Source organism: Austrofundulus limnaeus, unplaced genomic scaffold (genome assembly GCF_001266775.1).
Source record: "Austrofundulus limnaeus strain Quisiro unplaced genomic scaffold, Austrofundulus_limnaeus-1.0 Scaffold39, whole genome shotgun sequence".
In the NCBI taxonomy this organism is placed as follows: Eukaryota; Metazoa; Chordata; class Actinopteri; order Cyprinodontiformes; family Rivulidae; genus Austrofundulus; species Austrofundulus limnaeus.
In genome coordinates this window covers 1,550,934-1,578,400 of record NW_013952441.1, presented here as the reverse complement: position 1 = coordinate 1,578,400, position 27,467 = coordinate 1,550,934, and the positions used below count along the sequence as shown (strand labels likewise).

The window sequence follows — 27,467 nt, the reverse complement described above, 5'->3', positions numbered from 1 at the left end:
GGCGGAGCCTGACATCTGTCGTCATCACGTCACCTGCCTAAAGGCGTGATTAGAGGTGGCTTCAGCCAGGACACGCAGGGGCGTGGTTCCCATACATATGTTGTACCTCGTTCCTTTCCTTCAGGGAACAGTAGTTATATGCATAACATTACGTTTTATTTCTCTTACTGTCATCTAGTTACTTATTGTGTTCAATAGTTTTATAGTTTATTTTTTTCATAGGTCTCCTTTAAACACAAATTTACAGGATGCTGTGAACCCATGAATGTTTACTGAGAACAAGGACAAAAACTGCACATGTAAAACAAATTGCCTAGTATCCTGATTCCCATCAAATTATGTTTTATGTTTCTGTATTTCTAGAATACACAAGTAAGAATAATGTTTGATTTTTTTTTTTGCAGTTTGTTGACAGCAGTGAACACAAATGATTCCCCAGGCCCTTTCCAAAACAAGGAAATCCCCGTTTTAGCATCTGACAAGTATGAAAGAAACGTCTCTGCTGTTTAACATCAGCAGTATTTGTTTTTAACTGATCCCAGTCCCTCGGTCCCTGTTTGACTCACAACGATCCAGCCGGCTGAGAGGACATTTACATACACAGCTATTGGTGAGTCAGGCAGCCAAACAAGCCCATATATGAGATGACAGCACCAGAAGTAAAAGCCTTTGTGGAAAGAAACTGTAAGAAATACGTGTTTAATATCGGCTGAAGTCAGATGAAAACACGTGTGAAATAAATTGATCTGTAATAGGAATAAATGTCATACAACACCAGAATTCTGGATCTGAGTGAGGTTTWTTTGTCACCGGACTGACAAGCCAAACCACACTGAATGAAAGACAGGAAATGCATGGTTTTTATACACAATTCTTCAATGCCTGTGTTCGCCCCCTACTGACCTACGGCTGAATCACAGGCATTCAGACAAAGACCTCAATCTAATGGTTTAAAACAGTTCACGTATGTGTTGTTATAATTTGGACATGTATCTACTCTATTTCAATTAACACATAATAGTTCAAACATTATACAAGTATTAAAATAAGGAAACCCTAATACTCTGATGTTGTTTTCTAACATCAGTACTAATCTATAAATAACTATAAATTTCTTCAAAACAACTCCAGAAATACAAGAGACTCTGTTAAACAGCTAATGCCCCATCAAATCTACACTCACCGGCCACTTTATTAGGTACACCTGTCCAACTGCTCGTTAACACTTAATTTCTAATCAGCCAATCACATGGCGGCAACTCAGTACATTTAGGCATGTAGACATGGTCAAGACAATCTCCTGCACTTCAAACCGAGCATCAGTATGGGGAAGAAAGGTGATTTGAGTGCCTTTGAACGTGGCATGGTTGTTGGTGCCAGAAGGGCTGGTCTGAGTATTTCAGAAACTGCTGATCTACTGGGATTTTCACGCACAACCATCTCTAGGGTTTACAGAGAATGGTCCGAAAAAGAAAAAACATCCAGTGAGCGGCAGTCCTGTGGGCGGAAATGCCTTGTTGATGCCAGAGGTCAGAGGAGAATGGGCAGACTGGTTCGAGCTGATAGAAAGGCAACAGTGACTCAAATAACCACCCGTTACAACCGAGGTAGGCAGAAGAGCATCTCTGAACGCACAGTATGTCGAACTTTGAGGCAGATGGGCTTCAGCAGCAGAAGACCACACCGGGTGCCACTCCTTTCAGCTAAGAACAGGAAACTGAGGCTACAATTTGCACAAGCTCATCGAAATTGGACAAGAGAAGATTGGAAAAACGTTGCCTGGTCTGATGAGTCTCGATTTCTGCTGCGACATTCGGATGGTAGGGTCAGAATTTGGCGTCAACAACATGAAAGCATGGATCCATCCTGCCTTGTATCAATGGTTCAGGCTGGTGGTGGTGGTGTCATGGTGTGGGGAATCTTTTCTTGGCACWCTTTGGGCCCCTTGGTACCAATTGAGCATTGTTGCAACGCCACAGCCTACCTGAGTATTGTTGCTGACCATGTCCATCCCTTTATGATCACAATGTACCCAAGATCTGATGGCTACTTTCAGCAGGATAATGCGCCATGTCATAAAGCTGGAATCATCTCAGACTGGTTTCTTGAACATGACAATGAGTTCACTGTACTCAAATGGCCTCCACAGTCACCAGATCTCAATCCAATAGAGCATCTTTGGGATGTGGTGGAACGGGAGATTCGCATCATGGATGTGCAGCCGACAAATCTGCGGCAACTGTGTGATGCCATCATGTCAATATGGACCAAAATCTCTGAGGAATGCTTCCAGCGCCTTGTTGAATCTATGCCACGAAGAATTGAGGCAGTTCTGAAGGCAAAAGGGGGTCCAACCCGTTACTAGCGTGGTGTACCTAATAAAGTGGCCGGTGAGTGTATGTTCCAAGCTATTGATTACTTAAATTCTTATCACATTTTCATAGCATCAGTCATGAGAAGTTTAAGGCAGTAATTAAAACTCCCTATCCAGAACATCTACTTAATATTAAACTTACAAATTCATCCGCTTTTTAACTGTCTGGGAGCTTTTTTACAATACTTAATTCCCTGTTTCCCAGACACCCATTTCCTTTAATTACTACACGAGCACATTGGGTATCTCACTCAGGCTCATTTCTCCCTGTATGGTTTGTTTGTTTGAGTCGGTTTGCCTTCGTTTGTCTCATTTACACAAATTTAAGACAAAAGATTAATTAACAAATCTGCTGTTTGTGGCTAACATTTCAAATCTGATTAAATTCTACCTTTAAATGCGTGTTGTTTTCATGTTTTCCGTCAGCTAAATGAAGATGTATTTCGTCTTTCTTGTAAACAAGTTAATCTGCGCCTGGAGATCCGTACGTATTTTCAAACAGAACATTTTTTTAAAATCCAGATAAAATTGCTCTTTTATCTCATTCTGGTAAAAATAGGGATCAGATATTTTTACCCACTTCCTCCATAGATGGTGGGGAAACATGTAAAATATGAAGTGATATTCAGAACTTCTGAGAAGTGCTGAAATACAAACTTATTTTAGGTCATCCTCTCTTGCTGCGTCACCTCCAGCTTCTTCAGTGATTTCCCACATTCCCCCACCAAGTTCAAAGAATTCGAATAACTTAAAGATGAAAATGGCAAACCAGACAAATATGGAAAACAGTAATTACAAGAAGTGCATTACATCGAGTGAGCTGCATGAAAAAAGACACGGAGCTTGAAGACTTCAGAGCCAAAACAGGCAAAGCGACAGAAGATTTGGATATTTCTGTGTGAATCATGCTTACTTATGAAGCCAAAGGATTTCGCGCACAGAAAAGCAGCCCAACATCTCAGATTCTGATTTCTACCAAAGACGTGAAACACAAAGTTGACCTATTTTCCAGCAACTAAGACAGGAACAGCCATCAAAAATTCAATTATGTTTCCTTGCAGCCAGAGATAGGAAGTGACAGACAAATGTTGTGTATGTGCATTTAATTCCTGGGTGAATTATAAACCAGGAAGCTATCATTTCCTGAATAATGATGTGACCTGCAGTTCAGAGCTTGATAGTAGAGCAAGCTTTGTGAAAAGAAAAAAAAAAGGGAAACAAAGCCTACGGCACAGCACGCTAAAATCCCAAAGGGAGGAAGTTGCGACTGGAAAGATAGCCAGGAGTTTATCAATCCAAGATGATGCTGAAACGAGGTGCAGAGTTTCACAGTAAGCTGTTTAACAGCGTGTGCTTGTTGTGTGAGTGTGCAGTCCTGCTCTGCTGTGTGAGCACTTCCTCCAGGCTGAGAGAAGGTGCAAAGCTCGTAAAACACCACTGCTGAGCTCTTGCTGTCTGGCTGCAGTGGAGCAACTTGACAACTTCTGTAGGTTTGTTTCAGCACTTTTCCCCCACACGATCTCCTTTGAACAGACTTTCACTCCCCGCTCATGTCAGTTTCTGTCAATGGACTCTTTACAGTTTTATATTCAGTACTGTGTTTTCAGACAGCCTTTTCATGGTGAGGAGATCCAGATTTATGGCAAGAAATTCATAATATTTCTTTTGGTATGTTAACGTAACACAAAATGTGATGTTAAGGATTAACAATGAGAATTTGCGTGAATGGCCATGAATTCTCTGAGACTGGAGTAGCTTCATGATGGCAGCAAACCATTTGGTCTTGAGTTATGCTAAACTAAAGTAAAATCTGTTAGTTCATCAATCCCAGCTAATTAAACTCTATTTCTCCACTCATACAAAAAGCCGTCTACAACAAGTACAATTAGAATTCTTCCTTTTCACAGTACTTCACTTCTGATACTTTAAACCAGTGGTTCCCAACCTGATTGCTCCCAGGGGGAGAGCACAAGGAGGGGATAACCTTGTCAGATTTCAGGTTGTGAAGGTATCAGTTTGAATACCATACCATACCACTTGTATTTATAAAGCACTTTAAACAGCACAAGGCCAACCAAAGCRCTGTACAAGAGACAGACACAACAGGACATAGTTAAAATTACAGTCAAAATACAAAATAAATAAATAAATATATGGAGCATTTAGTGTGTTTTTAAGCAAGACTTGAAGACAGAGAGGGAAGGAGACTGTCTGACATGTAGTGGTAGATCATTCCACAGTTTTGGACCTGCTACAGAAAAGGATCTGTCACCTCTCAGTTTGAGACGAGAGTTAGGGACCTTCAGAAGCAGCTGACCAGATGATCTAAGAGAGCGCTGTGGGACAAGTGGATGCGCTAGATCTGAGAGGTAAGAGGGGGCGGAGCTGTTTAGGCATTTAAAGACATACAGGAGGATCTTAAAAGTGAATTCTAAAATGAACCGGAAGCCAATGAAGAGATGCTAGAACAGGAGTAATATGTTCTTTTACTTGTGCCAGTTTTGGACCATTTCTAAATGAGCAAAGGAGGACTGGCTGATTCCTTATAGCAGAGCATTACAGTGATCCAGCCTGGATGTAATGAACGCATGCATTACTGTCTCCAGATTTCTTTTTGACAGGATGGGTTTTAACTTGGACAGTCTCCTCAGCTGAAAAAAAATAAAATAAAAAAAAAAAATAAAAATAAAAAAAACAGCATTTAACAATGGCGTTTACATGACTGTTTTAATTTCAAGTATGGATCCATTTTTACACCCAGGTTGGTGACAAGTTGTTTTTCAAACGGGGCCAGAGTGGAAAGGTTGATGCAAGTGTTACTGTTTGTGTTGTAAGTTGGAAACAGAATGACTTCTGTCAGAAAGACTTCTGAATGACTAAAACAAGTCTATTTGAATAATAAAATGAGACATATCCTGCTTTTACATCATTCTTTTAACATTTGAATCATTCAGTTGGGGTCTATATAAAGTGGAACTGCAATGCTTTGGTCTGAATTCTTCCTTATTGTAACTCCACAAGCCCCTCTTTCACATCTTTTCTGAGGTGTGTCTCAGATCAATTCGTTTTGAGGCTGTCTCTTTAAATCCAAACAAGGTGCTTCACACCCTGCCCCCCTCCAGCTTCCAGAGTGGTTCTAGTTTGATAGAAGGATTTATGACTATATAGTCACAAAACATTTTTCTTTACAACTTAATTATAAGATGTCAACAAGGGAAGACTTGTCCATCCGGCATTACATGTTGGAGCCAGAGGAGAATGAAGACCACCAAATTGTAGTTGGAAAGATCAGATCTTATTTGGCAGTTCTGTCACAAATACTGTGATGTAATAGTTCAGAAAACATCTCAGAGAATAGAGAAAGTTGAACAGAATGAAAAATACGACCCAAACAGAATATAAAAATATCTACGCAGCACTGTGAGAGACTAAATTCAACTTTTATGCACTTTTAGAGACTCCAAGTACAAAACAAAATGTATTTAATGGTTAAAAAAAGTGGCTTTTACATGATATAGCCCCCTTTAAAACTCTGTAAAACTTAGTTGATGTTTTCTTTTCCAGATAAAAGTTTATAACTATTCAGTTTATTATTTTGATAAAGGGATTAAATGCATCTTTGGGATGGGTGGGCTCAGCTTGGCTTGGAAGTAAGAAAGGGGGGGCTTTGAGGAAAATTAGTTGGGAACCACGGCTATAAACTATTTCTTTAATTGGTGGTATAAGGCTACCAAAAGGTGCAATGAATTTAAAAACAATAAGATTCTTATTTCTGACCACAGACTTATGTCAGTATATTTTTGACTGCAGAAACGGAACTCCCTCTAAGTGAAAAGCAGCCACACTAAAATATTAACTCCAGTCAAAACGTCTGCAGTGAAACACATCTATTGTACTTTAGATGCAGAACAAAGCCACTACGCTTCAGCTCCTGACGGGGTAAGTGAATCCCCCAAAGCAAACGAGCGTAAATTAAATCTAAATTATGCTAAATCGCCGAATGACATGAATGTGCATTGTCATGGCTCTCCTGTTCCTCTTTACCATCTTACCCACGCTCAGCACTCTGTCAGCCTGTAGGCCACGAGTCCCTCTGCTCAGTTCAAGTGCCACTAAAGTAATACCACAAAGTGAGTCATTTTTTAAAAGTAAACAACTTGTGACAAGCCGGGCCGAGGTCGGTTTCCTTGAACTGTAAAAATCTTTGGCGAAGCAGACAAATAAACACAACAAAGAAAACAGAAGAGAAGACCCCCGACTGTTTGAGGCTCACCTGCCAGGCGATAAGATCTTTCAGTTTTTCTATCTTCTCAAGGTCCTCCGGGTGCTCCAGCATGTATTTGTCGTTAAAGAAGGCCTGGGGAGAGTGAAAAGAGACGTAAGTGTAAGGAGTGTGTAAAGGAAGGAAAACGTGAAGTAAGTTCAGGGGAAGGCTGAAATATGGAAGGTTTATAACATAAAGAAGGTGAATAGAAAAGAAAACACATGACTAGACACGGGTAGCATTTTTGAATTGGTGCATTAAGGTGCAAAAATGTAATCTAGACATCAGTCTGTCCTCCACTACCTGCACTATTTCACTGAAATGAAACCGTGACCAGAGGGCAAAGAATTCCCATCACTTCTCTTCTGACTCATACAGCAACTTTTATAGGTCCAGTATAAATCGGTTTCCTGTAAGGACAGAGACTAGGAAACCAAGAGGTTATCTTTCTCCTTTTATTTTCCATCAGAATCGAGGCGGAAAGAATTTTCCTTTCCCCACCCATAGGTCACAATTGTGAGGTTAGAATCAGATGAAAAATTTGATGGAAACCAGTTTGAAAAAAGAAGACTGGCATTAGCAAAAAAGAAAAAAACTACGAGTTACATCATGTCAAAGAATAACATGATGTAGAGGAATGTTCAGTTTAACAAAACACCATAAAAAGTCCAGAAACAAGTGTTTTGTTTTGGCAATAAGTTTTATACTATTATATATTGTATGTGGCACTTTAGGCTTTCCAACAGTTTACAAATTATTGCCAGGAAGCATTGTGACAACAAAGACATACTGAGCCAAGCAAACATCTTTCCTTACATTTTGTAAAAAATAATTTTTATTATGAAAGAAAAACAAAACATTTAGGAAATTCAGAAACGTCTCTTGAAAAATAGATTTTAGAAAAAAAGTACACAACAAAAAGCTAAAAACAATAAAAAATAATAATCTGCTTTAATTTTTCAATGGCCTAACTGATAAAATGGGAGCAGTGGGTTGTTAATTCTACAAAGCAAAACAAAATAACAACTTCTTCATTTTCTGGTTAAAATGTTCAACACCTACAAATTAAAGCCAACATGCTGTGAGTGTAGCCTGACGACCCATTGGTTTGTTTTGAAGCCCGCTGTGTTTAATTTTACTTTGATTTGCCTTTAATGAGATTTTCAAGAGACCGGTTAGATTTTTATTCATAATGTTAAAGTTGAATGCAACTTAAATTAGTTGTTTTTTAAAATACTCATTCTAAACCCTTAGATATGCTCCTGTTGAAGTGAATTAGCAGATAACGTAAAGAAGGAAGTGTTGATTTGTTAATACTGGGACAGATAAAAATGTTTTCATGTTGATCACCTTCTCATAGTTGGCGAAACCTCCCATCACAGCTGGATCCACGATCCCATTCAGCAGCATGGAGAGGGGGTTGATGGGCAGGTTGGGATCATTCAGGTGCCTTTGAACCATGTTGTTGATCTTCTCGTTGGTTAGATGCATCGTTTCCATGGCATTTTCCAAGGGACTGATCTCCTCCTGTGCAGAAAAATGTGTAAAAAAATGTCATCAGAAACACTCAGCACCTATTCACCTGTTTCAGGGTCAATACTCATACAGACAACTGGAAACAAACACAAATAAAAATGAGCTATAAGGACGAGTAAAGCAGCTCATCTTCATTTATAAACTGAAGATGAACATTTGGATCAACAAAATATAACTCTGAGACAAAACCCATGACAAACAAAAAGATTTCATTGATTGATTGATTGATTGATTTGCTCCCACTTCATTGGTTTCCAGGTTCACTTCCTTAGCTTGCAGGTTAATACTGGTATCCTTTGACTGGAGAAATTCCATGACATTTCCATCTTGCAGGAAAAGATAAAAAAAAATCACCTCCTAGTAGTAAGGGTTTAGAAAAAAAACAAGAAGGACTGGTTGAGCAAATGTCAGATTTTAGACCCGAGACAAGAAAAGACAAATCTCCAATCTGTGCTGCTGTGTCTTAGACCTGTTTGTTAAAACGAATTCTCAGATTTAGGGATTAATCCTGGTGAACTGCAGCAGAGTTATTAAGCTTTAAATAGTGATTTTGACCTTTGGGACCTGGCCTCGTCCAGGCTCATCTGGAGGGCAAGCTGCTACAAAGGCTGAATGAGGGAATGTCTGCTCTGACTCAGTATGATGATGGAGAACAAGACAATACAAGGGACTGCAAATATGTGGATTGTGCTAAAAATTTGTAATTTTTATGTTAAACTAAATACACAGTCTTGTTGGACAATTACAAATTTAGAATAATAAACACCTTAAAATAAAAAGTGGTACTTCCTGTATGGAGAGTAATACGTCTCACAATGGGAGCAAAACAACATCTAAAAATATAAACTCTGCCAAAGACAAAACACAACTAGCTGACTGTAGACGACTTAGAATTTTGGAATTCATTGACTATGTAGTTGATTTCCCCACATAAAAATCATTTACATGGTAAATGGACTGTACTTATACAGCCTTTCTATCAATCAGGACACTCAAAGTGCTTTACACCAGAAATTCTTAAACTAATTGGGCTGCGAGCGCCACCTTGAGGGCCTCAAAAGAACAACAGTTTTTAACTTTGGGCCGCAGAGGACCATGGGACCGCATTGATTTTGAATGAGGTGCAATACACTTTCACGCCACTAGTACCGGTAGTGCGCCATTCAGATGTTTAACAACCTTTTTGATATGTAGAAGAAGAACCTTATGGTGTATTCAGACCAGGAAAGTCCTTTGGTCCGCTTGTTTGGTCCGGACCAAAAGTGGACTTTATTTTTTTCGTTTGGTGCGGTTTGCATTCACATTGTGCTTTTTTGCAAATGAATATAAGTTGTAAACAAAGCCATGAGGCTGACGATCATTGCTCCCATTGGACAAAAAAGGACAGGGGTGGGACTGAGCCACAGACCCAGAAAGAAACAAGGAAGTCCTGCATGTTGCGGTTCTGATGCGCACAGTTTTGCTGACAGTAAAACTGCAATAGCATTTAAAATGTCAAAAGCAGCTAATTTAATGGCGGTTCCGTGATGATATTCTAATTTTGGAGAGACATCACGTAAATGTGTCCCGCAACCCAAAGGAGACGAGGTGCGCTGCGTGTTCTGACCCACAACATGCTGCCAGCAGAGCTTCTAACAGGAGACGACGAAAAAGGTATGATTTCAGTTTATTTAGCTCAGCAACGGTGGCCTGTGAAGTCCAAAAAGGTGCATGTTTAATGCAGTTAGTTCGGTTAGAGTCCGGTCTGTATTCACACCAGAAGCAAACTGAAGTGAACCGCACCAGAGTTCGTTTGAAAGCGGACCGAGACCACCTCAAAAAGCAGGTCTCGGTCCGGTTGTTTGATCCGCACCAGAGTTCGCATGAGTGTATTCACACCTGCACAAAAGGTCCGGACCAACGCTGGAAACGAACTCTGGTTCGTTTAAAGCGGACCAAATTGTCAGGTCTGAATACGACCTTAGAAACCTGCTGAAAATGGAAACTTATTTTAAATGAAAAGTAGAAGGCAAAAATGATGGCAACCCGTCGAAAAAAAGGCCAAAGTTTGTCACTAATATGAAGTACAGCTTCTGGTTCTATCATGCAGTATTTTAAAAGTTCAAAACATTATCACATACAGTTGCAGATACTGCTATATTTTAATTTGCACTTCATCAAATTATTTTTTTTGTAGTTTATTTTTTAAATATTTTAATGTATTTTAAAGAAACTTTAAACTTGTCAAAAAGCTGTTGTTACTGTTATTGTTTGTCACTATATGAACAGCTTAAAAAGGCTATATTTTCATTTATACTTTATCAAATTTATTTTTAGTTTTTTGTATTTGAAACATTTAAACATTTTTAATTTATTTATTTTATGTCCACAATTTTATTTATTGAATAGTCTATTTTTGTTATTGTTTATGTTAAAAACATATATTTTTGTGTTGATAAGCCTGAGTGGTCTGTTAACTGACCGTTGTATTTGTTCAAATAATTGTTGTGGGCAGGTTACAATATAAAAAATAGTTTGTCATAAGCACGTCTTGTGATTATTGACAGGAGTTTTACTTTTAAAATGTAAGTGTATTTAATTTAGTTATATGTAAATACAATAAAAATCAAACCAAGATTTAGAGTAATTATCATTTTGATCCATACATTGGTAATGTCTGACTGGGCCTTGTGCCACTTTGTTCAATAAATTGGGCCCCGAGGTCAAAAAGGTTACGAACCCCTGGGTTACACTACAATCTGTGTCCTCATTTACCCATCTACACAGCCCTCTACAAAACTAACATGTACAAATCCAGCTATAGAGACCAATCACTTCTTTAAATCACATTCACACACTGATGGGACACACATCAGAGGCAGTGGGGGTTCAGTGTCTTGCCCACGGACACTTCGACATGTGACAGAATAGCTGGTAATCGAACTGCCAACTCACATTAGAGGAACGACTCCTCTAACCACCCTTCCACAGCCACCCACCTTTCTAGCACAATCCACACATTTCCAGCCATTTGTATTGGTAATTGTTGGTAGTATTTGCAGAGGAACACTATATGTTTTCTGTAGTTTTTGCAGAATGACATAATTTAACTGTAAAATAATCTTAAAACCTCAAATCTCGTGCGTTCACCCTCTCATTGTGAGACGTATTAGTCTCCAGATTTCTGAGGCTTTTAAGATAGAAAAGCGATGAAAAAACTAAAGACTGAACTTATTATAACAGGGAATTATAACAGGCTAATCAAACTAAGCACTGGATTAAATTTGTAGCAAAATAAGGAGATTAAAAAGATGCAGTGGGTGTCGCTGCTCTAAGTGACACAGCAACCTCCTCTCCAAATTATGTCGATAAACTCATTTCTCCAAACGTCCCAGAAACTGTGAGCAGTCTAAATAATTAACAGAAAGTTAAATTAGTTGCAATGCTTTTCCTATTTGTTGGTTTTCTTGGGTGAAACAGCCAAGTTCTAAAGCAAACATTTAAGCCAGACCTCATTACCAAAGGTTTTTCGATGCACCAATCGTAGTAATTCTACAGAAAATCAACAGTGACAGAAGATCTAAACTCTCCCCTTGTTGTACTTGTGCTGTGTGGCTATTTTCAGTAGAAACAGCACCGCTTGGTTAAATCAATGTGGGCCATCTGGCAAAAAAGAGAACAAAGAGAGCTCTGTTATTAGTTTGGGAGAAGACACGCCTGTGTCCAGGCAATTGTCTGTACTGCTTAAGTGGACCGATCACATCACTTGCCTTTAAGCGAGCCCACAGACCCACATTTGATTAGAAAAAATAAAAATCCCTTCATACTCACCGTGGAAACTGACTTGACTTCAAACCAGCGTAGTATGCCTGGAAGTTTGTACGCCGTCGCGTACGTGGTCCTCTCAATCCACATGTTCTAAAGATGACAACACAAAACCACAGTGAGACAGATTACAGTGGAGGATGACAAAGCAATTTAAAGGGTTTTTGCTCCAAAACACTAAATCAACCCTTAAAAACTACAAAATAATGGGTCGGTTCGACGGGTTCACATTAAAAAACTGATTTCCTTTTAAACAGAAGCAGCAACATATAATGATGATCTCTCCATGAAACATTTCCTCCCATTTTCTTAGTGTCAGACAAACAAACTGAACAATTAAAGTAAATAGCGTCCCATTATCAGCAGAATGTACCGATCACTCACTCTGGACGGATGATGAAGTACAAAGATTTTTATATACTGACAAGTTTAATCGATGTGACAGACAAAATATGCCCAGCCATAGATATCCATCAGCCCTCATGCAGGACAGAGAAAGACCAATCAGTGTGGGAACAGCAGCAAGTCTCAGATGAGTTAAATCCATCATCCAGCTGACTCCAAGTCACAGTAAATACACAAAAGAAAGCGTGACAGGTTTTAACTCGTCGCCTCGTCACAGTTACCTGGATACTAACAACGCACAAAGAATAATTCAGTAAATGTTCTAAAAATCAGGATTTTACAGTAACAGCTGCATTGTAGTCAGAGAGCTTTAGATCACAGCCTTGATGTTCCTGTTGGCACCCACCACCTTTATTTAACATGTTCAAAAACAACTTTGATCTTCTGTGGCTTATCAGCGTCTCTTGAAGGTGAAAGTGTATATAATAGCAGAACAAATACTTTGTTATCCTACGTAGGGCTGAACAATATATTGAAAATTGATCACCACAATATGAAATTATAAACTATATTCCAAGTACCATGAATTGGTTCTACACAACAGTAATACAGTTAGTTGGCCAATTCAATACTTTCATTGCCCCACTTTAAATTTTTGATGATTAATGGATACAACAGAATTTTTTTTAAATGTTGGTTTATCTCAAAGATTATATTATATTAATTATATTAATTTCACGTTTTTCTTTTACTGTGTAGCCTTCCTATAAAGGCTTCTCAGCCATGAATGAATGTAATATCCAGTGGTGGGCACAGCTAACCAAAACATTACCTTCACTAACCACTAAACAAGAATCTTAGCGCCTTAAACTCAAATCTGCTAAACAGATAAAAAATTGTGGAAGTCAATTTTTGTATTCTTTATTTAAATATTGTTAAATGTTATTTTATTTCTTCTTAACACTCAGTTTGAAGTTTAGCTGTCAAAGTTGCTACGTGCTACACACGGTGACYGACACATCCAGCACTGCTTATTAGAAGGGATAGTTTTTATTTATTTAGGACAAACGGCATAAAAATTTAAGTTTTACATTTGTACACTTTTTAGTGGACTTAAAATTAGCGGAAGCTAATTTAGCTAAAGCTAATGAGTGCACTAATGATTTCCAAAGTTAGCAAAAAAGCTAATTTGCTAAATGAGAAGCTAGTGCTACTCATAAACTCATAGCAGATTAGCAGAACTGTGCCCACTACTGGTAATATCACATCCGAGAACCAAAAGAAGGTAGCTGATTTTTATTATCCTTGGTCTATTCTCCAAATACACACAGTGATCTCTATGAAGCTTTACCTGCATGTGTACAATCAGCAGAAAGCTGCATACTTTAAATGTGCAATGGTTTTTGGTATTTTATACTATTGAACTAGAACCAGGAAAGGGTGTGTGGAAAAAAACAAAAGAAAAAAGAAAGAAATTACCGCAAACTCATTGTCAGGGTCCTTTTCTCCCTTCCTCACTGGCCTGGAATACTGGAATTTATGAACTTCATTTACTGTGTAGAAGCTGGGAAGGGAGAAAATCGGTGTCAGAGTAAATTAAAACTGTTACAGGCCAATCGGTGGCTTGATTGATACAAGCTGATTGCTTCGCTTCAGGTCAAACACAGGACAAACCCCCTCCAGGCTACCTCTGCCCAGAACTACAGTTTAGCAAGTGGCTTTTCATCTACCTAAAGAACGGCCATCTCTGCATAGAGTAAGAATAAATTTTTTGGGGTCACACACATCACTGGCAGCTCATGAAGTCAGCCCGACTTGTCAGACATGCAGATAAGCTGCAGCATGTGCAACAGAAGCTCCGATGAACTTTGCCAGAACAGGTTAATGGACTTTTCAAAGACGGGAAATGATGGCGTTGCATAGCAGCACTGGGAACAGCTGTCTGCGCGCATTCACGGTGACAGAAACAGAAACCCATTCTCACTCTCTTGTGGAAATGAGCACGTTGCTATAATCCATATACACCATATTGCATTTGCTATCCATAAAATCACACCATATGTTCATAGAGCATGATCTGAATTTAATAGCGAATAATTATAAGTAAAATATGAGCGGAACTGCTTCTTCTGCCACTTCATGCCTAAAGTAACAGCAGTAAGGAAACTTTTTTAATTAAAAAAAAAGACTGTGATGTTCAAAACTCACGTAAAAGCTGAACTCAGACGTTTTCATGCTACGCTAATGTTTAGATGTTTCCTTTGCGTGCTTACAATGATAACACCCCTTCCTAAATTAGCTGAGCAAGTGTGACATTAACCAAGGGAGAAAAAAATAAAAGGACTCGGAGCTTCTGATCTAATAAACAGATTAATAAAGCAGATTTAGCTCAGCTTGCTACCCCTTTTAAGCCTTTTACATGCCATTAGCTGGCAGGCTAAAGATGACGGAGTGGCTCGGTCTGGCAGAGCAAGGTCAGAATAGAGTGAGCTCTGCCTGCGGCTGTGACCCTTCGGCTCAAATGGCTCAGTCTCATTGCTATGCACCGCTGATCTCCTCACTGAATGAGAAAATAAATGAGAAGAAAAAACAGAGGGTAGGGACAGAAAGACAAGTGGGAACAGCACGGTAAGGGTCAGACAAAAGTGGCAGCAAATAAAAAAAAGGATGGGTAGTCTTGTGTGGAACATTTCTCTGTCAGTCTCTAAACATGACTGTATAATCTGCCGTTCCCAGAGTGCCGCACTCCAATCGGACACAGTTAGCAAACAAGCCAACCGGCTGCTGAGAGAATCAATGCTGCAGGCTTGTGATAAGATCGGTGCCCAGGTATATTTGCCTGAAGGTTTTTCCAAGTAAATGCCCTCTTTTAATTATGCTCACTGATGCGTTGGGTGGCATATCAAAGTGAATTTGCACAGCTGAGTGCAGCGGGGCCCGGCAGGCGCAAAGACAAGCCGGAGCGTAGGGGCCCACTGTTTGCAGTGGCCCCGGCACTTGACACAAAGCCATTAATGATGGCGGAGAAACAATGTTGTACTTGGCACAGTGACTAATGGCAGATGGCTGATGAAAGTTAACAGCTACTGGAACAACAAGAAGGTCAACCAGTGTTTGTTCTGCACAGGCCCGCATTTAAATCAAGATTTAATCACCTTCACCCCAGTGGTCCTCTGCACACCCAACAGAAATGCTAATGCACTTCCAGCGTGCCGGCTCGAGCTCGATCGACTGTTTGACCGTCCGTGGAAAGTAAATTCGGCGTTGGCAGATTGAAATACATGCCTACAACTTGTGAGTTACATGCCCTGTAGCTGTGAAGAACAAACCTTACCTGACGATTTGTTCGGGGACAGGCTTGTTTTGAAACTTGGCAGGCAGGTTTAGGAGGGGTTTAACTGTGAAACACTGAAGGTCTTTGGAAGAAACATTAAGGAAACCATTGAAACCACTGAACTCAATCACATCTAAGTAATGATTATGCAAAAACGATAAGGTCAAAACTAATAATTCCCAGCATAGAATAGGTCAAAATGAACTATTTCATTAGATTGGCCTGATTTTTCAATTTTGCAGTTTAAGTTTACAAATCTTATGTTTTGCTACAGATGAATGGTGATTTAACAACAGTATTTAGACAAACAAGCATTTTGCCCAAATTATGTTCACTTTACAAGTGTTTGTCATTAGCATATGGAAAAATAAATACAAAAAAAGGTTGAATTGGGGGAGAACTGGCAGCAGTTAAGAGGAAAAGAAGGAAAACCTCAAAACTAAATAAATACGTTAAAACAAAGAGTAATAAATTTTATGCTTAAATTCAAATACACACGTGGACAAAATTGTTGGTACCCCTTGTTTAATGAAAGAAAAACCCACAAGGGTCACAGAAATAACTTGAATCTGACAAACGTAATAATAAAAATTCTATAAATATGAACAAATCAAAGTCAGACATTGCTTTTCAACCACTCTTCAACAGTTTTTCTTTTTTAATAAAACTCACGAAACAGGCCTGGACAGAAATGATGGTTCCCCTGAAAATAATGTGACCAAAGGGTCATGTTAAATCAAGGTGTGTCCACTAATTAGCATCACAGGTGTCTATAATCTTGTAATCAGTTAGTGGGCCTGTATATAGGGCTATATATTGGGCGGCACGACGGCTCAGTGGTTAGCACCGACGCCTCACAGCAAGAAGGTCCTGGGTTCGATCCCTGGTTCGGACCTGGGGTCTTTCTGTGCAGAGTTTGCATGTTCTCCTCGTGCTTGCGTGGGTTTTCTCCGGGTACTCCGGTTTCCCCCACAACACAAAAACATGTACAATAGGTTGCCTTCAGGCCCAGGCCGCCCTTGAAAAAGAGATCTGAGATCTCAATGGGATTTGCCTGGTAAAATAACAGTAAAATAAAAAATAAAAAATAAATAAATACAGATACTCACTGTGCTGTTTGGTGACATGGTGTGTACCACACACAACATGGACCAAAGGAAAAGAAGGAAAAAGTTGTCTCAGGAGATTAGAAAGAAAATTATAGACAAGCATGTTAAAGGTAAAGGTTATAAGACCATCTCCAAGCAGCTTGATGTTCCTGTGACTACAGTTGCACATATTATTCAGAAATGTAAAATCCATGGGACAGTAGCCAACCTCCCTGGACATGGCCGCAAGAGGAAAATCGATGACAAATCAAAAAGACAGATAAAATGAATGGTAACAAAAGAGCCCAGAAAAACTTCTGAAGAGATTAAAGGTGAACTTCAAGCTCAAGCAACATCAGTGTCAGATTGCACCATTCGTCATTGTTTGAGCCAAAGTGGACTTCATGGAAGACGACCAAGGAGGACACCAAATCATAAAAAAAGCCCGACTGGAATTTGCCAGACATGTTGACAAGCCACAAAGCTTCTGAGACAATGTCCTCTGGACAGGTGAGACAAAAACAGAACCTTTTGACAAGGCACATCAGCTCTATGTTCACAGAGGGAAAAATGAAGCATATGAAGAAAAGAGCACTGTCCCTACTGTGACACATGGAAGAGGCTCTGTTATGTTCTGGGGCTGCTTTGCTGCATCTGGCACAGGGTGTCTTGGATCTGCAGGGTACAATGAAATATCAAGACTATCAAGGGATTCTAGAGAGAAATGTGCTGCCCAGTGTCATTAAGCTTGGTCTCAGCAGGTCATGGGTCTTCAACAGGACAATGACCTAAAATACAGCTAAAAACATCCAAGAATAAGAGGAAAATATTGGACTATTCTGAAGGGGCTTTTTATGAGCCTGACCTAAATCCTGTTGAGTATCTTTGGAAGGAGCTGAAGCATGCCGTCTGGAAAAGACTCCCTTCAAACCTGAGACAACTGTAGCAGTTTGCTCATGAGGAGTGGAACAAAATACATGCTGAGAGGTGCAGAAGTCTCACTGACAGTTACAGGAATCCTTTGATTGCAGTGACTGCCTCAAAAGGTTGTGCAACAAAATATTAAGCTAAGGGTACCATCATTTCTGTCCAGGCCTGTTTTGTGAGTTTTATATTATTTTTTCTGTTGGGCTGAAAAGCAATATCTGGTTTTTATTTGTTCATTTTCCTAGAATTTTTATTTATTATCACTCCTGTTAAATTCAAGTTATTTCTGTGACCATTGTGAGTTTTTCTTTCATTAAATGAAGGGTACCAATAATTAAGTCCACATGTGTATATATAGACTTCTAACATGATTCTATGACATTGTGCTAAGGATACACTGTCCAGGGGAGTTGGTAGTGTCTTCGCTGGGCGGTGTCGTCGTCTTCATCTTCTCGGCATTGGGAAACTGTGTGAGGAGTCGTGCTACAAAGTCCTCCCAGCGTTCGTATTCCTTCCCTCGATAGATGAACATTTTGTTCTGAAGGACGACAGAAAAAAACAACAGCGAACCCTTGAATGTGTACTGGAAGATGGGCTCATTTGCACACATTATGTACATATATGAATATAAATTAGACATAACAGCAGACAAATAACATCTAGTAGCTAAATATATTTCAAGGACAGTGATCAAATCAGAATAAAGGATAACAAAAACATAACTATGGATTCATGACAGAAAATTCTTTCAGTAAAAGAAGGAAAAGTCTTCACCTGGTCATGAAAGTTCATTTTGATGAAGACAAAAACAAACTTAAACAAATGATCAAGAAGCCTTATGGAAGCCTAATTACTCAAATGGCTGCAATGATGTCATGTTAGCTGACAAAAAGCCCTTATCATCCTCTTTTAACAATCTAACAGCTTCATTTGTTAAAAATAAGTGGTGCATCTGTTAGAACTAAATTAGGATTACCATAGTCAGTCATTAGCTTAATACAGATATTCAACTATAAACACAGCTTGGAAGTCTGCAGCTGGTTGCACAAAACACCATATGTTATGTTTTCTTATGACACTTAAAAGTCTTTATTCCTCCTTAGTTCACAGTATTTGAAAGAATCGGAGTAACAACTTCCTTTGTTGAGTAAAGAAAGCTTTAATTACCTTACCTGTTTCATCAAAAAACTGGTTTTAGTTCAACACTTTAAAGTGCTTGTGACAAAGTATGTCCTTCAAATACAAAAAGTCAAAGAAAACATCTTTATGTTTAAGAGACTTGGCACAATAATTATGATTTTACTCATTTTGTCACATAACTGGTATATTTTCTTTTGAACTTGGTTCAGCCAAAGTGAAACAGGAAGTGACATAAAGGGGGAACACTTAAAGTAAGTAAAGTCTATTTTTTGTTTATTGAAACAATATTATTTAAACTCTGACTCTTCTGCATCCCTGATAGTGACTTAAAATAATCTAAAATAAGAGATTACATAGCCGTAGTAGTAAGGCTCTGTTCACATTTATGCTACGTTCACATGAACGCGTTTTGAGCAGCAAAAAAGTGCACAACGCCTCCAGTTGGACACGCTACGTTCAGACCGGGACACAGATTAGACATGCGTCTGAAGAGGGAGGAGCATGTTGGTTTTTTTCCGGTCTGTCTTCGGCGGATGAAATAAAGATAGAAAAAAGAAAAGGGCTTTGCTTTATTTACTAAAGAGCAAGCAAACTTTGCGTACAGCAGATAATTAATTCACCAGATGATTTAGAGGTGGTTTGTTTGGTTAGTTTCGCCACTCCAGGAGCTGCGAGCTGACAAACTATTTTTTGTCCCGAGCCCAGTTTAACACCGTGGTCAGTTTAATGAACTGCTGACCCACATCGGTGCTGATATCTCCAGCCAGAACACCAACTACAGACGGTCGATTCCAGCTAAAGAGCTCCTGTCCGTCTGTTTGTGGGCAACATTCAGGAAACTGTCAGGTGGAAAAATTAGTCTCTCTGATTGGTTGTCGAGAAGCGTTGCGCGGCGAAAATATCAGATTTTTGAACTCGGGCGGCGACTGCTTTCGCCGCACCGCATGCGCGGAAAATGCTCTGCCGCTCCTTCTGCGCCGCGCCAAACGGACCTGACGCCCYGCAAGACCCCTAGAGGCKCGTCCACCATAGACTTTKCATGTAAACTGGCTGCTCCTGCAGCTCAAAACGCATTCAGTTTGCACATACCATTAGACATTCCCCTTTGACATCACTTCCTGTTACTTCAGATGCAAAACTTTTTAATGTTATCTTTCTAAAATGCATTCATATTTAATATAATAAACTTATTTCACAGGCACTTTAAATAATGTTAAGAAGTAAAGGATAATTTTAAGGGTATTCTACAGAAACCAAAAATGCAACTTTAAGGAAATCCTTAGTGTTTTGTGATTTGACCCTTGAACATAATCTTTAAAAGTCAGTCCAACCAGTTTAACACTGCCATTAGATCATTTCTAAACAAAGCATCACACACAGAAAGCCCCATGTTTATCAACAGCCCACATCTCAATCCCCCAATTAATTACCTTAATTGTAGCCTGAATATTTGCCTGGAGCTATTTTTAAATTTGCTTTGACTGACAAGTTTTACAAAGGTGGAATGAGCAAGTCCCACAGTCAACTTCCCATCAGTCAGACGAAACACTGCTGCAGTTTTTCACCCATGAATGTTTCTAAATCTTTAAAACCTGAAAAAAAACACAATCTTTTATCAACACTGTTTTTTTTGTAAAATAAGACAGAAGTTTCTCATTATGCTGTTCAGATTGTGAGTAAAGTCACCTCAATGTTATGATTCTGATTTCACCCTCATACAAGCACTGGATAGTTCTGAAAATGACTGTCATTGAGATAATAACACACGCTCAAATGATCTCCCCCGCCTTGGTCAGTGAGTAAAAAGGCAATTTTACACAGTCAAGTGACAAGGCAGGAACAGATCATCTAATGTAAAGCCAACGAGTGCAAATAAAAATGCCTGTTATCGAGTGTCGAGCTTTTTCAGCAAAACTGAACAATCTGTTACTATAAAGAACAACTACAGGAACATGGATCCTTCAATCAATCTGTTGTACAAACCAACGCAGAGACTGATGACAGGTTTATTTTGTGTTATGATGTCTTCAAAAAGAAGACAAAACAGTGTTCCTGAAAGCATGTGGGGGAATGTTGCTAAGTGTTCTGCTTCTGAAGCATGACAAACAAAACGTGACCACTGCAAGATTTTGCTATTTTAAATTCTGCAAGGCTGACGTGGGATAAAATATTTGTGGTGGGGGGGGAGATGACACAAACGAACATTTAACTGTCTCTAAAGGCCACCGTGGCTCACAACAAGAAGAAAATCCGTTATTTATTAACACAATAAATTCCAGAGCTATAAAAAGATGATTAAAGCGTTGCATCTGAAAATCTAAAACAATATTTGCAATCAAACACAATTCACTATTAGCGCATACCCTAGTGTCAAACTATATACAGATGTAATAAATCATAAACAGCTGAATTACGCAGTCTTGCATAAAATCAATTTTAGGAGAGAGGGTGGGAGATGGAGGGGAGTGGGTGACAAACAAAATGCCTTTAAAAGAAAATTGATTTTTTTTTCCAGATAAGTGGCTTTTCCCTGAGGACGTGATGCTACAACACAAAACGCAGGATGAAGAGTGAACAAAACGCCTTCAAACTATATTTATCATAATTAGTAACCTGTACCTGATAACTTCCTTATGTTCTCACAATGAAATCTTTCAGAGTAATTACATTGAAAACATTTTAATTGAGACATGACTGTTGACTGAGACTACTGTGATTAAATGACGTCTTTACTTGTATTTTAAACATTAAGCTAAAATCCTGCAGGGGAATAAATAAGGTATGAGAGAATTTAAAACCAGCTAATGTTTACTGGATTGAATTATTATGACCAGCATCTAAACCACATATTTTATCCAACGAGACACAAAGAATGCCACAAGCTAAAAAAAAAAAGGGATAAATTAACAAGTCCCTGCTGGGAAGGACAGTCTGGGATTCGTGTGCCTCAGTTATTTGGGTAAGGTCAGTCCGATGCAGAACAAATGAAAGAGTCCGAGCTGCCCTGAAAGGCTGTTTAAAGAGCCAGTAAGATTAGGCCAGCGTGGCCTGCCCCGTCAGTAATGGAGTTTCTGCCCTGGCAGATAAAAGGGGTGAGGAGGGGCACATGGAGATTGGAAGGAAGCAAAAGACCGCGCCGAAGGGTCTGTTGTTCATAATGGAATGAAAAGGGCACGATCAGGATCATCACTTTGAGGGCCATTTAGCGTGTTGCTTGTGAGATAAGCGAATGAAGTCCTTCGAGACAAGAAAACAACACCTTGGGTGACGTGCCGGATGACGGTGCGAAAACACAACTCCTACAGGAACACGTTAACACAAACCCGTCTGAGTCTGTCAGCACTGCAGAGGCTTTTTCATCCGATTTATGGCTTAACCCTCAGTGACACAGCGATGCAAAAACAAGCTAAAATGATGGTGAAACTTTAAACAGAACCATGTGGACAGAGTCACTCTCACATTTTATTCAGATTTAATTAGCTGAACCTATGAAAAATATCTATATTTCAGCACCAACATGGTGATTCACAAAACACTATTAGCTGAAAAGTTGTCACACAGCTGATGATCAACTTCAGGATGATGCATCTAAGGTCCTGTCAGGACTTTTTCATCATTTTAGTTTCTTTCTACTTCTTATTCCAGCCATGAATTTCAGATAGTGTTCATCAGGCATAGATATATTTCTCTGGTTTACTTTGTTCCTTTTTACTAAACACACACTGCACAATATGCTGCCACGGTCAGGTACAAGGATTGGACAAAAAATAAATATATAAATAACAGCCCAAAACAATCAAAGGAAAAAAATAAATAAAAGAGCTTTAGAAAGTCTGGAATCCACTTTAAAATATCACAACAAAGTCTCACTTTTTGGAAATAAAGTGCAAAGAAATATGGTGGTTTAAAACCTTGGCACGAGCTTTCTTTCTATACATCCAGACATGTAGAGTTGCATTTTTTAGATGTATATCGTATGATTCAGAAGTCACTGAAAACTATTTACAAAGTGACCGTTTCATTTCCTCTGGTTTTTCTGTGCAGGTGGGAGAGTGACGCCATGTGATGCGGGCCAGTGCTTTTACTGTGGAGTAAATAGTTTTTAGCTTAAGTTCAAGCCGAGCCGTGGTCAGCCATTTGTTTGGAAACAACAGATTAGGTTTGGTTCTTGTGAGCCTTCATCTGGGTCATTTTGAGAATCCATTGTGGGTGAGGATCAACTAACAACAGAGAGCTATAACCATAGACTTAAATGTAAAGATCACTAGACTGAGTCCCGCCCATACCGTCCACTGGCAGCATCTGTGACAGCATGGAGGAGGGCAACGGCTCACAGCCTCCCAAGAAACTAATAGATAAACAGCAGCTGAACCGGATCTGTTTCACAGATTATCAGTCATGTTTTTACAATAAATTAATACTATGTTAATTTCATTCAACAATCATGTAAAACAGCAGATTTATACCAGAAAAATCTATAATTTATAAGTAACAATGATCTAARTYTTTAGAAAAATGATGACTTCAGCTAGTAATAAAGTATATTTATTATTTCTTCTTACTGTCATAAAAAATAATAATATTTATATTTACCAGTCAACAGTTAGAAAATGTTCTCTGGTTATAGGATGAAACTTGTCTCTATTAGCTAACATCTTCTTAACAGGTCAGGTTCCTCTAACAGAAACTTAAAAATACTCATATTTATAATATTATTTTACACTGTGTAGGTCTAAATATTAATCAGACATTTATAATATTATTTTACACTCTGTAGGTCTAAATATTAGAGGACAAAGTAATATTTAATAGTTTGTGTTAAATTGTAGCATGATTCAGTGCTACACTCTGTATATATGCTCCACAAGCTAATATCTGCTAACCAGTGCAATAAATAACAGTGATTACATGGACTTTATAAGATTATTTTAATTTTAAACTGTTACATTATGTTCTACTCAGATCACATTGAGCTAAATAAGATCAAATTTGCTGACTTGTGTTGTGAAATGAGACGTTTTCCTGTTTATCTTCTGTTAATAAATCCAAAACACAAACAGCTTTTCTGACATTATTTGAAACATTAGGTAGATTATATAAACTGTAAAATATTAATAATAATTGGATTAATATTATTATTAATAGTTTTAATGATTTCTACATCGTCAGTCCTTTTTTTCTGCTCTGTTGTCAACATGTACAGTAATGGGAAATCCAGACTCTTGCCCGTTTAGCGTTAGCCGTTAGCTTCTCCAGCCGATCACACGGTCACGTGGTTTTTGTGCACTCCAGTTCTATAGAACCTCCTCGGCTGTAACTGACCAAATATTATCATAGTCCATATATAAATGTACGATTGTAAAGAAAATAAATAGAAATGTGTCAGTAATTTGGTCTCCTGAAAGGAAGATGGTGGTGCCGGCTTTAGTTTTGGGCCATTTTGATTGTTGTTCAGTGATTTGGTCTAGTGCCACACGAAAAAATCATAATGAATTGAAAATAGTCCAGAACAGAGCAGCAAAATTAGCGTTACTGTTGATTTTATGCCTCTGATGGATGACGGACAGCCGCCTTCTTTGTTTCATAAATGGCTCTTGTATAAACCTTTTTTTAGCCTATTCTCAAAGTTATTACCCACTTAGACAGTTTTAAAACAAGTCATTTAAAATCAGCGTAAGAAATTTCTTACTTTTTCTGATTATAGTTATTTCAGACTTTTGATCAGGGAAGGTGGTGGGGTTGTGTTGTTTTATTTTTTATTGTAGAGTTGTGTTTTGGTGTGGACTCCAAAGAGAATGGGGATTCCTTTAAATAAATCAACCGATGTTAATGTAAACATACCAGATAAATCAGATTTAAGAACCAAACAAAAAGAAATACACATGAATAAGACACAATGAAAATGAGTAAGAAACATTAAACAAATCAGGTATTTGGAAAACACAAATTTAAATTTTTTTTCTTACACCTTTTCACATTCAGCTCACAATTAGTTGAACAAATAGGTTAACAACAGATTTTGTGGGACCTAATATGAGTAACAGACCAAGTTGACACTGATGACTGAACATGGAAAATATATTTTAATAAAAAATACTCACACGTAGGAAAGAGGGGAACCCCATTCCATAGTAGCCCACAGCGAAGTAGTCTGGTTTAGGCCGGATAACCTTCACAATGTTCTCATAAAACTGGGCCTGTTTCCGCTGTTGAGAGATAGAGTGGCTCATTTTAACATCAACAAAAACATTTATAGTTAAACATCTTTTATTTATGATGTTTTTTTTGTAAATATTACACATATTTGTATTGCTTCAATTTAATATAAAAACTGTCAGTGTCGTGATTTTGATTCAGTTCACAAATCTGCGATGGTCAACAAAATGATTGAAGAGAATCGGTAAAACGAGTTCATTCAGTAAGTTCTGGGATTGACACGATCACCTCTCCTGGTTCCGCTGGACTCACTTAAAAGCTTCACCTGTGATTTAAGAACTGATCTGTGTGTCTATTTCATGGATGAACCAAGAATTTGCTCTGCAGGACAACAGAAGCATGTCGGTCATGCAGGGCATCAAAACCTTTTGAAAAGCGTACACCAGTCCTTCAACCCCGTTTTTTGTTTTGCCTTGATGTAACTGAATCGTTTATTCGATATATCGATGTAGACTGATAAACTGACAACCTTACTTACCAGAGACGCACTAAGCTGCTCAAAGTCAAATGCTTCGTTCTCATACTGTTCAGCCAGTTCTTTGCTCAAAATGATCGCCTCCTCCCACATCTATAAAGCAAACAGAGTTATTAAAATAACTTATACAGAATAAAGCGCAGATACTGCACTCATTTTGTGCTGGTGGAAAGAAGTTAACTCCAAGTCATCAACAACACTGCAAAAAAATATTCAATATCCAAATATCCAATATGACTTTCAAGTCTAAAATTGTTATCAACTGTATCAAACGCAGCGGAGTTCCAACAGGAAAATGATGAATAAAACTCTGACGCCATCAGAATATGATTAGGGAAGTTTCTGTGCTGTAATGAGCTCTAGACCTCGACTGAAACTCTTCAAACAGATTATTTCTCTGTAAAAGCTCTCACAGCTGCTCAGAAACTATTTTCCAACCCTAATCCAAGGGGAGACTGGACATTTGGACATGTGAACATTTTCTTAATATGTAAATATAATTCTATTTTGTTCTCATTGCCATCTTCTAATTGCTTCTCTCTCAGAGCTTGTCGGCTGCAGCAGGCCGGCGTCGTGGATAAACCCCTGAAACATGTTGTAAGGCTTCTGACTGACTTCCTTACAGAGTCCATTGAACTGAGCTCGGGCTGGAGGTGGACCGAGACCAGAATGTGTCTCAGATCAGCCTTCCATCAGTGCGAGCGGCGGCGGCGGCACCATCTGGGACCGCTTTCCGTCTGACTCCTTTGACACTCAGATGAAACTCTGCTCCTCAGAGAGGCGATGTTTTTTTGTTTGTTTTTGCAGCCACTATAACACATCAATATCCCTCATGTGGGTTTGTGTTTATCCACACAGTCTGCCCTCCCTGACTGTACTTCCCTGACTGACAGCTGGCTGGAGAGGCAAGAATACAGGGCTGCATCCCAACTCTGACGACGCACGCGTTCGGACCTCATCCCTCCCCGAGAAGACCTGGCCACAGCTCTGCAGATCCGCTCCAAGCTCGGCTTACAGGCTGACAAAGACAGTTTTCTTCTTTCGGTGCGAGGAGGGGAGAGAAGAGTGTTGGAGAATAAGCACGGTAACAATTTCCCATGAAGCGGGACATTTTCTCATTCTGAAGTGGCACAGATGGCATTCAAGCACAGCACGGATGTGGTATTAAGGTAAAAGAGAAATAGGACGGCCTGAAAAGAGGAGTAGGGGAAGGCTTTTAGAAAAGGTTAGGTTACAAAAGGAACAAAATAATAATACTTTAGTGGTCTGAGACGCACCTTCATCCATCTAAAAGAAGAGGATTATTAGCCCAACAGAAAAACAATCGYTGTTCTACAGAACGAAGCACATCTGTGTGTGTGTGTGTGTTCTGGTACACTCCTTACCTTGCCCTTATCGAAGTAATTAATAATCTCCTGATAGAGTTGGTCCTTGAGCTGTCCTTGGGTTGCAGCCTGGTAGCCGTCTCTTTGGGTCAGGTGGGCTGCATACGGCTCGTCTGACCACTACAGAGGACAAATTAGCAGTGAGGATCAAACGCTGCGCAAAACGCTGCGGAGCCAAAAAAGGGGGGAATAGGTGGCAAGAAATCGATCACTGACTTATCCCAAATGCAAATGGGCGAAAGGGATGTCCTTTTAAACACCGCCGTGCTCTCTGGCAGGGCGAGATGGAGATCTGAGACATGGGTGCATGCTCCGCTAAACGCTGAATACTTCAGAGGGAGAATTGATGTTATTGCATTTCTGGAGCGATTACGTGAAGGGTTCATTTGCAAATACAGTTCTGTCATTTTAGATTTATTGTCCAAATCACGCTTTGGCACTCGAGGAAGTATCAATCAGACAGATATTGGTTTTTTTTCTACAATGACGAGACGTCAACATCTTCATATAAACACCAAAAACGACTGAGTCATGAAGCTGTTTTATGTTTGATTTTGTAAACAATGACGGAGCGAGGAG

The 27,467-nt window shown here is 39.1% G+C and overlaps 1 protein-coding gene across 1 annotated transcript in view; it reads right to left on the bottom strand.

The window, feature by feature from the left end:
- Positions 1 to 27,467, bottom strand: part of dock1 (dedicator of cytokinesis 1) — a 242,473-nt gene that overhangs the window by 22,318 nt on the left and 192,688 nt on the right. The window contains exons 38-46 of the mRNA XM_014007051.1: positions 26,889 to 27,008; positions 25,507 to 25,596; positions 24,914 to 25,018; positions 18,069 to 18,210; positions 15,658 to 15,739; positions 13,803 to 13,887; positions 11,985 to 12,071; positions 7,989 to 8,165; positions 6,648 to 6,731 (exon numbers count right to left, since the gene is read on the bottom strand). Coding sequence (XP_013862505.1) covers positions 6,648 to 6,731; positions 7,989 to 8,165; positions 11,985 to 12,071; positions 13,803 to 13,887; positions 15,658 to 15,739; positions 18,069 to 18,210; positions 24,914 to 25,018; positions 25,507 to 25,596; positions 26,889 to 27,008 — 972 coding nt within the window. The remainder of the gene's footprint in view (positions 1 to 6,647; positions 6,732 to 7,988; positions 8,166 to 11,984; positions 12,072 to 13,802; positions 13,888 to 15,657; positions 15,740 to 18,068; positions 18,211 to 24,913; positions 25,019 to 25,506; positions 25,597 to 26,888; positions 27,009 to 27,467) is intronic.